Source organism: Trichosurus vulpecula, chromosome 4 (assembly GCF_011100635.1).
Source record: "Trichosurus vulpecula isolate mTriVul1 chromosome 4, mTriVul1.pri, whole genome shotgun sequence".
NCBI classification, from domain to species: domain Eukaryota; kingdom Metazoa; phylum Chordata; class Mammalia; order Diprotodontia; family Phalangeridae; genus Trichosurus; species Trichosurus vulpecula.
The window spans coordinates 46715132-46730106 of NC_050576.1; the positions used below are offsets into that span (position 1 = coordinate 46715132).

Sequence of the window (14975 nt, forward strand, 5' to 3'; positions counted from 1 at the left end):
GGAATTTTCAGTTCCTTTGAACAAACATTTCTCATGTTCCTACCACGCAGAGGGCCCTAGGCTCCAGGTAGGGGTGCAGACCTTAAAATGTTGTAGTGTCCACCCTTGGGGAGCTGATGGTGTGATTTGGGAGAAGGGAGGCAAGATATGACACAAAACCCAACGTAACACAAAGTAATGTGATGCAGGGTGAAGGAAGACTGCCTGGAGGAGCTGGTGCCTGAGCTGGGGACTGCGAGTAGGCCTCAATAAGGAAAGGCCTCCTCAAGGATGTGGAGGTAGAGGAGTTTGGGGCATGACTGGGTCATGGCAGGTGCTGCCTCCTCCTCTGTAACTGCAGAGAGCTTTCTCTTCAAGGCCCAGCCCAGGTGACACCTCCTCCAGGCAGGCCTTCCTTATCATACAGCTCAGAGTCATCTCCCTGTCTCAGGTTTCCTGAAGGTGCTTGGTCTAGGACTCTTTTTATCCCTACCCCACCCAGGGTGGCCCGATGGAACAGATCAGACTGGTTCTACTTGGCTTTGGAGGGCAGGCAGACTTTGGACCAACAGAGAAGAGATACTGAGGCAAACAGAAAGTGAAACTGTCACAATTCTGAGCCATCCCAAAGTAGAGTGAGCCGACTTGGGGGGCAGACGGTTTTCCAGTTGGAAATCTTCAGGTAGAGGCTGAATGGTCAGCCATGTAACGGAATCATGCAGAAGGATCAAGCATTTATTTTTCTTTACAAATGTGATCTCATTGGATCCTCACAACAACCCTGGACAAAAAGGTACTGTTATTATCTCTTTACAGATGAGGAAACTGATTGAGACAGAGGTAGTGACCTACCCAGGATCACACAGCTAGTAAGTGTCTGAGGCTGAATTTGAGCTCAGGTCTTCCTGACTCCAGGTCCAGCACTCCCCCTTGCCCCACCTCAGAGGGAGGTTCACACTTCAGGTTGCTTGCCCCTCCTCCTCCCAAGGTCTTTGCCAACTCTGATGTTCTGTGACTTCCAGCCGGTAGTCTGGGTTGACTCACAAAGGTGGTTTATAGATTCTTTTGCATAGTTCCCAATATACAGCAGCAGGCTTCCTTGATGACTTTTGAAGTTATTTACAGTCTTGTGTTGAGTTAAAAAATTTTTCCTAGGTAACCATAAATATAAAATAGCACCAGCTTCCTTTTGTCCTTGAGTGTGTCTGCTGAAAGTATAATGAATAAAACTGGCCTTATTATAACTCATTCAGATTCTGGTCCTGCCAATGATGATGGTGTGGCCTTGAAGGGCTCCTCAGTCATGGCCTCAGTTCCTTCCTCAGGTATGGCGAGAGAGTTAGGCTTGCTGACCATCCCAGGTCCATTCTGGCTGTGAGCATACATCCCTACTTCTGTTTCTGATAGGGTATAGGCTGGAGGCAGTGTTGTAACGGAAGGAGCCCTGATCTTGGAGTCACAAGATTTTAGGTCAGATTTTACCTCCAGGACTAGCTTGCTGTGAGTCCATAAACGGATCACAGCAACTCTCTTGGGCTTCACTTTACCCCACTCTGTAACATGGCTTATAATGCCTGTAGTGCCTGCCGTACAGGGCTGTTGTGAGAGTCAAGCAAGATGATGTCTGCTGAGTGCTTTGTAATCCTTAAAACACTATATAAATGTTAGCTCTTATCATTGTCATTGGACACAATCTGCTCTGACCAACGTGGAGACCCAGGTGTATGTTGAAAGTCCTTAGGAGTCTCTCTGGGCAGCTGCCTTCCATAGCCCAGGTTTGTGAATGCCATCTAAGGCCGATAAAGGCAGCAGCCTCTGTGTTGTTGCTAGGATGCATTCTGTAATTGCCATGTGCCAGGTATCATGCCGTGCCCTAAAGCAGTTCTCTATGTGTTCAGTAGGTAGTGCTGTGCATTTACTGGCCCAGAAAAACTTCTACCTGAGTCTTCACCGCATGTAAACTGTGGGCCCAGTATTTCAACTTAGGAGACACTTAAGGAGGTGCATTGTGAATCTGTGATTCTGTATTGGAAAGACACAATCAGCTTTTAGTTTTTCTGCATTGATTTCGTGTTGCTTTTTATTTTGTTTTTAGTTCCCTGCCAGGTAGGTGTGGAAGGTTGCACTGTTATAACTTCCTTTTAAAATAAGCAGTAAGCGTTTTATATAATGATAATGTATTTTAATGAATATACAACATTATTATCTAAAAATAATACCTTCCACCTTAACAAGTTTTTGCTTTAATGGGCAAAATATAGCAGAGAGGTGAGCAATCATTCATTAAAATCAGTGTAGATAGCCGAGCTAGGTAAGATGAACCACCCACTCCACTTTTTTATAATTAATGTTGATTCCTCACCTAGATCCTTACAACCTTCTGCTGTTTGGTTCTGTTAATCCTCCTCTTATTGCAGATAAACTCTCTTTTCCCCAACTTTTGGTCCCCTCTTCTTCCATCTCCTGACCTCTTCTAGCCTCTGCTTGAAGACATCCAGGCATGGGGGATTCCTACTACTTCCCAAAGCAGTCAGTTCAACATTTGTATAGTTGCAAGCATTAGGAAGTTTTTTTTCCTTTTTCTTCCAGCCAAAATCTGCCTCTTTGTAATTTCTCCTTATTACTCTGAGTTTTACCTTCTGTTGCCACAATAGACCCTCATGTACTTAAAGATAGATACCTTTTTATGGAGACCAAAAAAACCTTAAAAAATAATGTTATTGTCTTTCGTGTCTTGTTTCATCTTTCCCCCCAGGGCCTGGCATGGTGCCTTTGTATGTGCTTGCGTTGAATTGAATTGGATTGCCAACCTATTTTTTCCCTTCCAGTTATTTCCAAACCCTTAGCAAATATGGTGCTATTTTTTGGAGGGAAGGCAGCAGCAACTAGGGAAGAATTTAAAAGTCTTTATGCAGAAGTGAGTTATGTAGGAAACAAAGCATTCTAAGAGGTAGAGATGATAGAAAATGAAGAGTTGAGAAGCACACAGAGGTTGCCAGCCTGGGTGCCTGGAAGATGGTAGAGCCCTTGATAGAAAGAAGTGGGGTAGGCTGGGAATGGGATGGGGGAAGATAATGTATTATATCTTGGCCATGTTGAGTTTGAAGTGTGGTAGAAATGTGCTCCTAGAGCTTAGGAGGAAGACTAGGGCTGAATATATAGATCCAAGAGGCATCTGCATAGAAAGAATAAAGACTAGGAATAAAAGAAGGCCCAGATCAAAGCCTTGTGGTACACTCATGTTTAGGGAGGATGATCTGGATGCTGAACCACCAAAGGAAGCTAAGAAGAGAGTCCTGCAGAAACCTGAGAGAGAGCAGTATCATGAAAACTGATGGAAAGGAGAGGACCCGTAAGGCAAGGTGGATGATGAATGTCACATGTTACAGAGTGGTTAAATAGGAGTAAGTCAAAGGTATAAGATTTGACAATTAGGAAAATCATTGATAATTCTGGAGAAGGCAGGCTCAGTTCAGAGTGAGGTTGAAATCCAGATTGCAGAAGGTTGAGGAAGGAGTGAGAGGAGAGAAAATCAAGGCAAATCTTTGTAGACAGCTTTTTCTAGGAGATTGGCTGTGAAAAGGAGACGAGATACAGGATTGTAGCTTGAGAGGACAGCAGGAGCTAGTTAGGGTTTTTCAGGAGGAGGGAGTCCCATTTTGTGTGCGCGTATGTGTGTGTGTGAATGGTAGAGAGAGAGGATTACTGAAACAGGTCTAGTTTGATGGAGAAGATGTGAGGGAATGGAATAAAAGTGATATGTATCAGGGTTGGTTCTTGGTGAAAAGGTCAGAGACTGGAGTGAAGGAGGAGAGGATGGGTGATTGTGTCAGGGGTTTTGAAATGTAGAGAAAAGGTTTCATCTCCTTTCTTACTACTCTAGTTATCTGTTTCCATCTCTACTTTTCCACTAGACTGATTTTGGAAATTAAATGGCCTTTTCTCAGGCTTCATTTTCTTTGATCTCTCCTTTACAGATAATGCAATGGACCACCTACCTCTTCTTTCTTGAAACTCTTTCCCTACTCACCACCTCTTTAACTGTTCCTACTCTGCACCCTTTGGGCTCGTCCCTAAAAATTCATGCCTTGGGACACAGTAAACCTTGCCTTGGTTTACAAATTTCTGGTCCAGTTTCCTGGTTGTTTCCATCCCTCCACAGTCTTCTCTTAGAGAGCTCATCTGCTTTTGTGGCTTCATGTGATGTTTCCGTGCTCGAAAGATCTTATCATTTCTCCTAATTCTGACTTCCCATTCTGTGTTTACAACCACTTACACAGCATCTCTAAGTACCCGATGGCCAGTTAGCGTTCTAAACAATACTATTTAAAATGAACCCTTCGTCATCTTCCACAAACTCACCTCCAATTTCTTTTCTTCTATTGATTATAATAAATACCGTTTGCAGGGAACTCAAGGGATTGAAAAGTATGTTAGAAACATTATATTCTCAGGTAGGTATTATTATGATGCTCATAGATGAGGAAACTGAGTTAGTTACTTGGCCAGGTTCAGTCAGTCAGTAAATATTAAGTGCCTGCTACACACCAGGCACTCTGCCAAGTGCTGGGGATGTAAAAGGAGTCAAAAGATAGCCCCTGTCCTCAAGGAGCTTGTGATCCAGTGGGGGAGAAAACAAGTAAACAAGCTAAATACAGGATAAATAGAAAATAATTGAGAGAGGGAAGGTGATAGAATTAATAGGGGTTGGGAAACGCTTCTTGTGAAAGATGGGTTATTAGTCGAGACTTAAAGGAAGCCTAGGACTAGAGATGGAGTGTGCTATTTATGGAATAGCCAGGATACCATTGTCACAGGATCAAAGAGTACATGGCAGGGAGTAAAGCGTGAGGATCCTGGAAAGGTAAGAAGGGGCTAGGACTAGATTTTGAAGGACTTTGAATGACAAACGGATCATTTTGTATTTACTCCTGGAGGCACGAGGATGCCACTGGAGTTTATTGAGCGGAGGATGGGGAGGTGACGTGGTTAGACCTGTGCAGCTCGTCCACACAGGTTCACACAGCTAATACACACAGCTGAGGGTGGATTTGAACTCAGGTCTTCCTGACTCCAAGTCCAGTGTTCTTGCCCATAGTGGTACCTAGCTGCCTGTGATAGAATTGGTTGTGCCATTATTTTGGTCTCAGTAACACAGCAGTCACCTGTGACTCCTTCCTGACCTCCATCGCCAATAATTTGGTCATTGGCTGCATTCAAACTTTTCTTTCATGGGATCTCATGTGTTTATCTCTTCCTCTTCATCCCCTCTGCATTTTTAGTAGAGGACCTAATCACTTCATTCTGATTGCTCTCTCTCCATCTAGTCTCTCTCACCTTCAGTCCACTTTACACATTTTAGTGCTGTTAATCCACTCATCAGCATCTCTCGTGCTTCTTTTCTAGAGCTAAAAGTAGCTCAGTATTACCTCTTTGGTGAGGTCATAGATTATGAGATTGTGATCTGGAGTCGACCTTAGAGGTCATTCAGTTCAGCTGCATTCATTTTATGAATGAGGAATCTGGGCACAGGGAGGTTCGGTGTCTTGAGCCCAGACACAGCTAGTAAGAGTCTGGGGTTGGTTTTGAACCTGGCTCTTGGGGACTCTATGTCCAGTGCTCTATCCATTATTCCATGCCTTCTCCATATTCAAGGCATTCTAATCTGGCTCTAGTTTGCCTGGCCAGTCTGTTTTCTATTTTCGCACACAAATGGACTCATTGAAGCAAGTCTTTTTGTTTTCCTGTAATACCGCTTCTCTTCACCTCTTTGTCTTTGCTCATGTGATTCTCCTTCCTTTCTGACTCTAAATCCCATGTTTCCTTCGAGGCCAATTTCAGGCCCCACTTTCATGTAAATGTTTCTCTAACTAATTAGCCTAGGTTGAGTTCTTTTGTCTCTAAATCACCTTGAATCTGAAGTATAGCATGTAGCCTAGTGCCTGGCACGTAATAGGCCCTCAGTACATTTTTGTGGGCTTGACTATTTATTGCTTGATTATTTACGATTTTAAATTATTCTTTGGTTATTTTATGGATCTGGATTCTATCCTTTTCGTTCCATTCCTGTTGCCATCCCGTGTAGACGTTGCATAATTGTGGTTTTGTCCTAATTACCTCCCTCTAAGCTTCCTCCTCTTCTTCATTTTGCATGTTTATTCCTTTTGTATGCCCATATCATCTAGCCCGGTTAATGTGTCCCTGTTAGCACCAGTCTATAGATACTGTATTGTATGCCAGAAAATCCATGCCACTGTCAAGGATTATATGAGCTTGATCATAACTGAATAAGGAAGTTTTAGATGGAGCTCGCTATCTATTTGAAAAGGACAGGCTGGTAGAGAGAATGAGTTATGACTCATTCTCAGTATAGCCTCCTAAAGGAGGTTGTTTTTTATTTATTTTTCCCCCGAAATTATCTGTATTGTTATCTTGGCTCTCCAGTCATCTTGTCTGTGAAGGAGATCCAGGCGCAGCTTATTACTGTTATCAAGAGCTCATATCATAATATTGTAGAAAGTAATGGTGAGAACAGTGCAAAAGAACCTAAAAGAGATGCTCTCTGTTCCTTAATTGTTTAAAATAGCTTATTTTCCCCAGCTGAGTGGTAAACATTCATTGCCTCTGAAAGGACTGATGAACAAATCTTTTTCAAAGCTGTTCTTCACAGCTAAGCCAGAAAATTATAGTAACAAATAGGTAGCAGCATTACTTTGGTATCATATTTTTCCCAAAACTGATAACAAATGTCCTAACAGTCTTATTTTTCCTTTTTGTCTTTTATAAATACTTTACGATTTTCTTGTGTGAGAAGTTGAACCAGTTGGTGAACATTTCAAACAGGTTGGGCATTTTAGTAGATCCTGAGTGTTTTTAATTAAAGGATTGCTAGTTAAAAATGTATTGTTCTTCATTGAATTGCAGTGTTTGGTGGTAATTCTTGAGGTACTATTTCAATGGCTGTGTAATAATTGAAGGAGGCTTCTTTTTAGCATGTCTGTCTGCTGTTATTGCAGGCGAATTTATCCTCCTGAAGACAAATCATTACTTGAAAAATATGAGCATTTATTGGCCACTGCCTTTCAGACATTTCTTTCGGGAAGAGCATCTTTATTTCAGCGAGAATTGAATAATCCTTTAAAGAGAATGAAGGTAAGACTGTGTCTTCTTTAAATATGACCAACAAATGAAGCCAAGTAAACCTTCATAAGGTACTGTTATTTTCATATATTTCTCATCTAGAAAGGCATCTCTCAAATGCTTTTACTTTTAAAAGGAAAGGTGTCAGAACTTTTCTTGACACATTGGGGCCACAAATTATTGTTGCCCAAGGGGAGAATTTATATGTTGTAGTTAAGCACACTGAAATAAATACCATACACCTATTAGAAGTGCTTGTTGGTCATGTTCTTTTCAGACTCAAACAAACATGCCCGCACACAGGCAAAAATGAAAACCTTGATGTGCTCTGGTGGCATTTCATCGAGACTTTGTTCCCCTGGCACTAACATCATTTGGAACTTAGAAAGTATTTTTTTGTTTCTTCCTTTCACAGCCATCCTATGATCTCAACGTTAATATTCTTTTTATTTAAATGAAGAAAAACAGAAAATTAATTTCCACACTTATAAAGTAGTGAAGTCCTTAAGCCCCCTTGTTTTTGCTTGGAATTTTTAATTTTTTTTTCACCCTCTCACCCAACCATAAGAGCTGGACAATTTAGGGAAGCTTGCAGTTTTCTTGGTAAAGCCACATTTATGTGAAAGCTGGGGCAGTTATATAGTTAAGTTTTGCCCTGTAGTTAGTCAGTACTTCATAAGTCAGGATGAACACCTGAGTGTAGGGAAGATTCCCTGCCCTTTAATTGGGACTTCCTGACTTTGCTTCTTGACTACTTTTATGCCTTAGAGACCTGGCCTAAATTATCTCATCGATTCAGAATTTTGTGACTCGAAAAGGCGTCAGAGCCCACCTTCCTCTGAGACCCAGAAAAGGTCTCAGAACTGAAATTCTATGAGTTTGTGCCATCCGTGGTTCTAAGAAGTTTCTAATTGTTTGTCTTTACTGTTCAAATTGTGCTCATGTTAACATTTAGTACTTCTGAAACCAGGCTGAGGAGTGATTTATTCCATAACCCACTTTGAGTTGAAGTGATTATAGAAAATGAGTGAAATCACCAGATCGTAGAATTAGGCAATTACTGTAATATTGGTATTTGCATTTTAGTAAGCATAAACAAATGTGCGCGCACACATACCCCCTATGTTTTGATTAAAAAATTAGCTTAAACTTGGCATAAATTTACTAGAATATGAAGCCTTTAAAAATCAGACTTGAGGCCCTCAGAATTTGAATAATGACAATGAATGTCATATTCCCTTTCTGTTTCCAGTTCACATTCTGATAATTTTTATTCAGTCTTAATGAAAAATAAGACCACATCACAAAATTCATGGAAGCACTTCTCATTTCAAGGATTTTTTTCAGCAGATTGAATTATTTTATAAAGTTGTATCACATAAAAATATTTATAAAATGAAAAGGCATTTTTCTCCTCTGATGCTACCAGTGTGGTATTGGCCAAGGCCATCAGATGGCATCTGTGTATCTGTGATCTTAAGATTTCCATTTTGCTGACCTTCATTTATTGAGGTGACACTGCTGACCCCTGTGAGCATTTTGAGACATGCTTTTATTTTAGTTTTTCTAATTTTTTAAAATGTGGTAGTTGTATGTTTAGTGATGAATTTGTTGCCCATTCTCTTGGTTTAGTCTCTCATGAGCTGCATTTGTTAAACAAGTGGCACACGTTGGAGATAAAATAGGATGCCTTGAATAGAGTTTTTCCTCCATGTCAAATTCCCGTCCTGTAGAAGATTGACATGGTCTCATTATTTTGGTTTAAAAAAAGGAAAGTGCTATTTAAAACTGATTATCACATCATTTTACTTGAAAATACGTAATAGGGTCTATTTGGACACAGCCAGGGGAGGAGATGTAGAACTGTTGTTCATAGTTGCAGACGGAGAAGTAAAAGGTTATTTTAATTTTTAGCTTCCTTCAGGGCTATTAGAGCTATTTGTTTTCATATCCATCCTCCACAAAAAAAGTATTTTTAAAATCTAGAGTAGTTGGCATAGATTTTATTTTGAGAAAGTTGCATCCCTTGGAAGAGAAAGAAAGTGGTATGAGAGAGAACAGGAGCTTAGTAGTGCCCCATTCACAACTGTCCACTGGCATCTACAGCTCATGGTCACCCCATCTGAAAAATTGCACTAGGGAAAAAAAATCATTTTAAAATTGTTCCCTCCCCCACCAGAGTACTCTGGAGCCTCTCTGTATTCTCAGAGTTTACCATGGGAGTCATCCTACACATGAAACTTTCTAACAATTCCCCTGCACATTTCAATAATCCAGTCTTCCTGAATGGGGTACCAAGATTCCATTGTTCTATACCAGAGTAGAACTCTCCATAGCAAATCATTTTTTTAAAATAGTGAAGTTCTATTGTAATTAGTGTGGGTCAAAGAAATAACTCACAGAACAATCAATCAATCATTCAGCCTCTCTTGATGTAGATAACTCAAAGACTATTACTGTTGCTCTGCTATGCCCAATCTGCACCTGGTTGTATGTTCTGATGATTTTTCCTCCTGTCTTCAGAGTGTATCACGTTGGAGAACATTACAGAAGCTGGAGTGTTGGAACACAGTGCAGAAGACTCTCAATCCACTTATGGGCTGGTCTTACTATCACTAAAAATGAAAGCATTTCATGAAGTTTCTAAAGATGCTATTGTAAAATTTGAAAACAAAACAAAACTGTGTAGTTCAGGTGTGCTAGTTAGACCAGGACCTGAGGTTAGCCTGGTGTGAAGAAAAGCCACTAGACCAGGAAGAATCTTCAGGCTGTTGAGGCTTACTGCCATCTGATGGGATCTCTAATGTAAAAAAAATAGTTTATGAAAAATGTGACCTGGAAAAATGAGAGTGGACTGCCAGGTTTCTGTTTTATGCTTTTTTTTTCTAAAAAAGTTTTTTAATAAAATAAAATTATTGGGCTGATTTAATTAATTGAAGTAAATGTATGTTTTAAATGGAGTGACATTTAGAAGGTAATTATTCTCCTGACCTCTTAATCCATTGTGTAACATATTTCAGATATGTTCTAGCTTTGTTTCCAAATTTTAGCAAAATGTTCTTCACCTGTAGGCTTCCAGGGCCTTTCTATGCCTTTTTCTGTAGCACAAATCATCAGGTTAAGTAAATAATCTCAGAAATCCTTGCCAGTACTCTGATAGAGGTGCATTCCCTAATTAATGAATGATTAACTCAATTCACATTTTTAGGAAGAAGATATTTTGGACCTTCTGGAACAGTGTGAAATAGATGATGAGAAGTTAATGGGAAAAACTGCCAGACCACGTGGACCTAAGGTACATTCTCTTATGCTTTGGGTTAAAAGTGGATGCTGCTAAATTATGTTATTTCTCCTACCAGGTTTGCCACAGTTAGCATAACACCATCAGACTGTGCCATAGGATGAGAAATACTGGCCAGTATAGGCAATGGTGACAGCTGCCAGGAGTGTTGTTTCTGGCCCATGAATATGGGATGACATGGGATTGTAGACTTTTCCCTCCAGTTCCTGGGTCTTGCCTTAACCTCTTGTCAGGCCTAATTAGATCAGTCAGTAACAACATATAAGTAGGGCATCTTGGTATAAACATTCTTTCCCCTACTGTTTTTCTTTCCCATTTCAGGCCATAAAATCGCTGAAATGGCATGCAGTCTGGTCAGCCCTGCTCATTGTAGGTGTGGCCATGACTCTCCTGAGCTCTCTTGTCATGGTTGTGCTCTGGTGAGGTGAAGTGTGGGGCTTGTAATACGCTTGATTGCTGTGTCTTCCATAGAATGAGACCATATCCTGATTATCTGGAAACAGGCAATTACTATCAAAAGTGTTGCCTCTAAGTAGTCAGCCTTTGGATTCCAAGCAGCGTTGGGAAGTTGGAGACCATACGTAGTTCAGAAAAGGGAAGTTACTTAACTTAGAAAGAGAGAAAGGTGGTGAAGTGGACAGGGCACAGTGTGTGCTCTCCGTTCTTTCTTTATTCACATACATGTGTATACACACACACATGCATGCATGTAGCTGTATTGTAGTATGTGTATAGCTTATTAAAGGTTAAACTCCACTAAGACTTTACACACATGCAGACACACATATGTACCCATACGTACCCACACATATATGCATATATATGTATATATACACATATACACATACACATACACACACAGATGGTGTCCCAAAAATCTGAGTTGTTTTAAGTGCACATGCACATATTTGGGACACCCTCTATGTGTGTTTGTGTATACACTTATATGCATATATACACATACACACTATATATACACATACATATATGCTTATGTATGTATTTATATGCAATATAACATATTATTATTATTATATCCAATACTGTGTACCAGGCATCATGCTAAGTGCTGGGGATACACTTAATAAAAAGAAAGACAATCCTTGTCCTCAGTGAGTTTACAGTCTAATGGAGGGAAGTGGCATACAAAAGGAGGCAGGAAAGTCCGATGTGGTAAAGGAACACCAGAGAGCATCTTGTTCCATGGAGGTAAAACCACAGAGCAGCAGATGCAGGCCAGCATGATCTGAGAGTCCAGTTTCTGCCCTTTACAAAGGAAGGTATTGGGAGGAATTTGGTGCGCCACCCTCTAGCCCTTCAATCAGAGGAAAGGAGGAGGCTGGGGGAGGTGGTGTCCATCATATAATATACCACATATTATTAAAGCATGTTGTTAGGTAATTTGATTTATTATAGTATAGATTATACATAATATATAATAATGCAATTATAAACCTATATTTTTATACTAAATAATTATATCATGTATTATATATTACATGTACACGTATATACATAAATACACAGACAGAGAAGGTATCGCAAATGTGTGTTTTGTTAATTGAACATAAAAAATAAATTTTTAAAAAAGGAAGAGAAGAGAAGGCTGAATAACAATTTTTGAGAGAAGGTGTAGAAATGCTTCATAGGTCATTTTTATACATATATAAATGTTTACATTCATGAATACATGCATAAATATGTTTATATACCTATGTGTATGTATATACACACACTTACACATATGCAGGGTGTCCTAAGTGTATTTTATATTACAATACACAGATATTCTCAGGTGTATGTTATACATATATATGTGTATATTATACAAATGTAACAAATTTATGTAGAAAACAGAGTTCAGAGGGAGAACATAACTAGGAATATGAGCAGTAGAAAAAAAAATGATGAATGAAATTACTATAGGGAAAGAGGTAGAAACATCATGAAAGATTAGAGACTTTTTTTAAAAATTATTTTATTATTTATTTAATATTTAAGATTTCAACATTGATTTCCACAAGATTTTGAATTACAAATTTTCTCCCCATTTCTACCGTCCCCCTCACTCCAAGATGGCATATATTCTGATTGCCCCATTCCCTAATCAGCCCTCCCTTCTGTCACCCCACTCCCCCCATCCCTTTTCCCCTTTCTTGTAGAGCAGGATAGATTTCTGTGCCCCATTCCCTATATATCTTATTTCTCAATTGCATGAAAATACAACTTTCTATTTGAGCATCTTCTTTTAAAACTTTGAGTTCCAAATTCTCTCCCCTCTTCCCTTCCTACCCACCCTCCCTAAGAAGGCAAGCAATTCAACATAGGGCCACACATGTATCATTATGTATAACCCTTCCACAATACTCATGTTGTGAAACACTAACTATATTTTGCTCCTTCCTAACCTATCTCCCTTTATGCAATTTTCTCTCTTGACTCTGTCCCTTTTCGAAAGTGTTTGTTTTTGATTACCTCCTCCCCCATCTGCCCTCCCTTCTGTCATCCCCCTTTTTTATCCCCTTCCCCCTACTTTCTTATGGGGTAAGATACCCAATTGAGTGTGTGTGTTATTCCCTCCTCAAGTCAAATCTGGTGAGAGCAAGATTCATTCATTCCCCCTCACCTGCCCTCTCTTCCTTTCCAACAGAACTGCTTTTTCTTGCCACTTTTATGTGAGATAATTTACCCCATTCTGTCTCTCCCTTTCTCAATATATTCCTCTCTCATCCCTTAATTTGATTTTATTTTTTAGATATCATCCCTTCACATTCAACTCACCCTGTGCCCTCTGTCTACATATATATATATATATATATGTATATGTATATTCCCTTCAACTACCCTAATGCTGAGAAAGGTCTCATGAAGTACGCACATCATCTTTCCATGTAGGAATGTAAACAAAACAGTTAACTTTAGTAAATCCCTTATGATTTGTCTTTCTTGTTTAACTTTTCATGCTTCTCTTGATTCTTGTGTTTGAAAGTCAGATTTTCTATTCAGCTCTGGTCTTTTCACTGAGAAAGCCTGAAAATCCTCTATTTTATTGGAAATCCATATTTTGCCTCAGAGCATTATACTCAGTTTTGCTGGGTGGGTGATCTTGGTTTTAATCCTAGCTCCTTTGACCTCCAGGATATCATATTCCAAGCCCATCAATCCCTTAACATAGAAGCTGCTAGATCTTGTGTTATCCTGATTGCGTTTCCACAATACTCAAATTATTTCATTCTGGCTGCTTGCAGTATTTTCTCCTTGACCAGGGAACTCTGGAATTTGCCAACAATATTCCTAGGAGTTTTCTTTTTGGGATCTTTTCAGGAGGTGATCAGTGGATTCTTTCAATTTCTATTTTACCCTGTGGCTCTAGAATATCAGGGCAGTTCTCCTTGATAATTTCTTGAAAGATGATATCTAGGCTCTTTTTTTGATCATGGCTTTCAGGTAGTCCAATAATTCTGTTCTCCAGGCTTTTCCAATGAGATTTTACATTGTCTTCCATTTTTTCATTCTTTTGGTTCTATTTTATACTATCTTGATTTCTCATAAAGTCACTAGCTTCCACTTGCTCCAATCTAATTTTTAAGGTGGTATTTTCTTCGGTGATCTTTTGGACCTCCTTTTCCATTTGACTAATTCTGCCTTTCAAGGCATTGTTCCCTTCGTTGGATTTGTGGAGCCCTTTTGCCATTTGGATTAGTCTATTTTTAAGGTGTTATTTTCTTCAGTATTTTGGGGGGCCTCCTTTAGCAAATTGTTGACTTGTTCTTCATGGTTTTCTTGCACCTCTCTCATTTCTCTTCCCAATTGTTCCTCCACTTCTCTTACTTGCTTTTCCAGATCCTTTTTGAGCTCTTCCATGGCCTGAGACCAATTCATATTTTTCTTGGAGTCTTTTGCTGTAGGCTTTTTGATTTTGTTGACTTCTTCTGGCTGTATGTTTTGATCTTCTTTGTCACCAAGAAAAGATTCTCGAGTCTGAGTCTGGGTCCCTTTTTGCTGCCTGCTCATGTTCCCAGCCAATTACTTGACCTTTGAGCTTTTTGTCAGGATATGACTGCTTGTAGAGTAGAGAGTGCTTTGTCCCAAGATTTAGGGGCAGCGCTGCTGTTTTCAGAGCTACTTCTACTCCACTGTCACTGCAAGCTCTGCCACAGCAGCGCTCCTCCTCCCCCAGTAACTGCCAACCAGGATCGCGACCCAGATCCAAGCAGGGCAAACAAGCTCTGCACTCTTGCTGTGGACTACCATGTGAGCCAGGGACTTGGGAAGCAGCTGACGCTGGAGCTCTGGAAGCAGCTGCAGGAGCTTCTTGCTGCTGCTGCCACCACTGCTGCACCACTTCCGTCAACCCCAGGGCTGGAGCCAGACCACTTTCTAACCTGATCTAGCAGTTTTCCCACTAGCCTGCTCTGTGGTCTTTGGCGTTTGTGGCTTGAGAAGTCTGGTAACTGCCACAGCTCAATGATTCATGGCCCTAAGGCCTGCTCTGGGCTGATTCCTGGTCTGGTCTGTCCCACTGCAGTCCATGCTGGGCTGCACTCCACTCCTA

The 14975-nt window shown here is 40.2% G+C and overlaps 1 protein-coding gene across 2 annotated transcripts in view; it reads left to right on the top strand.

The window, feature by feature from the left end:
- TTLL7 (tubulin tyrosine ligase like 7) overlaps nucleotides 1-14975 on the top strand; it is a 212292-nt gene that overhangs the window by 141461 nt on the left and 55856 nt on the right. For both annotated transcript variants that reach the window (XM_036758272.1, XM_036758273.1), the window contains exons 13-14: nucleotides 6996-7131; nucleotides 10328-10414. In XM_036758272.1, coding sequence (XP_036614167.1) covers nucleotides 6996-7131; nucleotides 10328-10414 — 223 coding nt within the window. The remainder of the gene's footprint in view (nucleotides 1-6995; nucleotides 7132-10327; nucleotides 10415-14975) is intronic.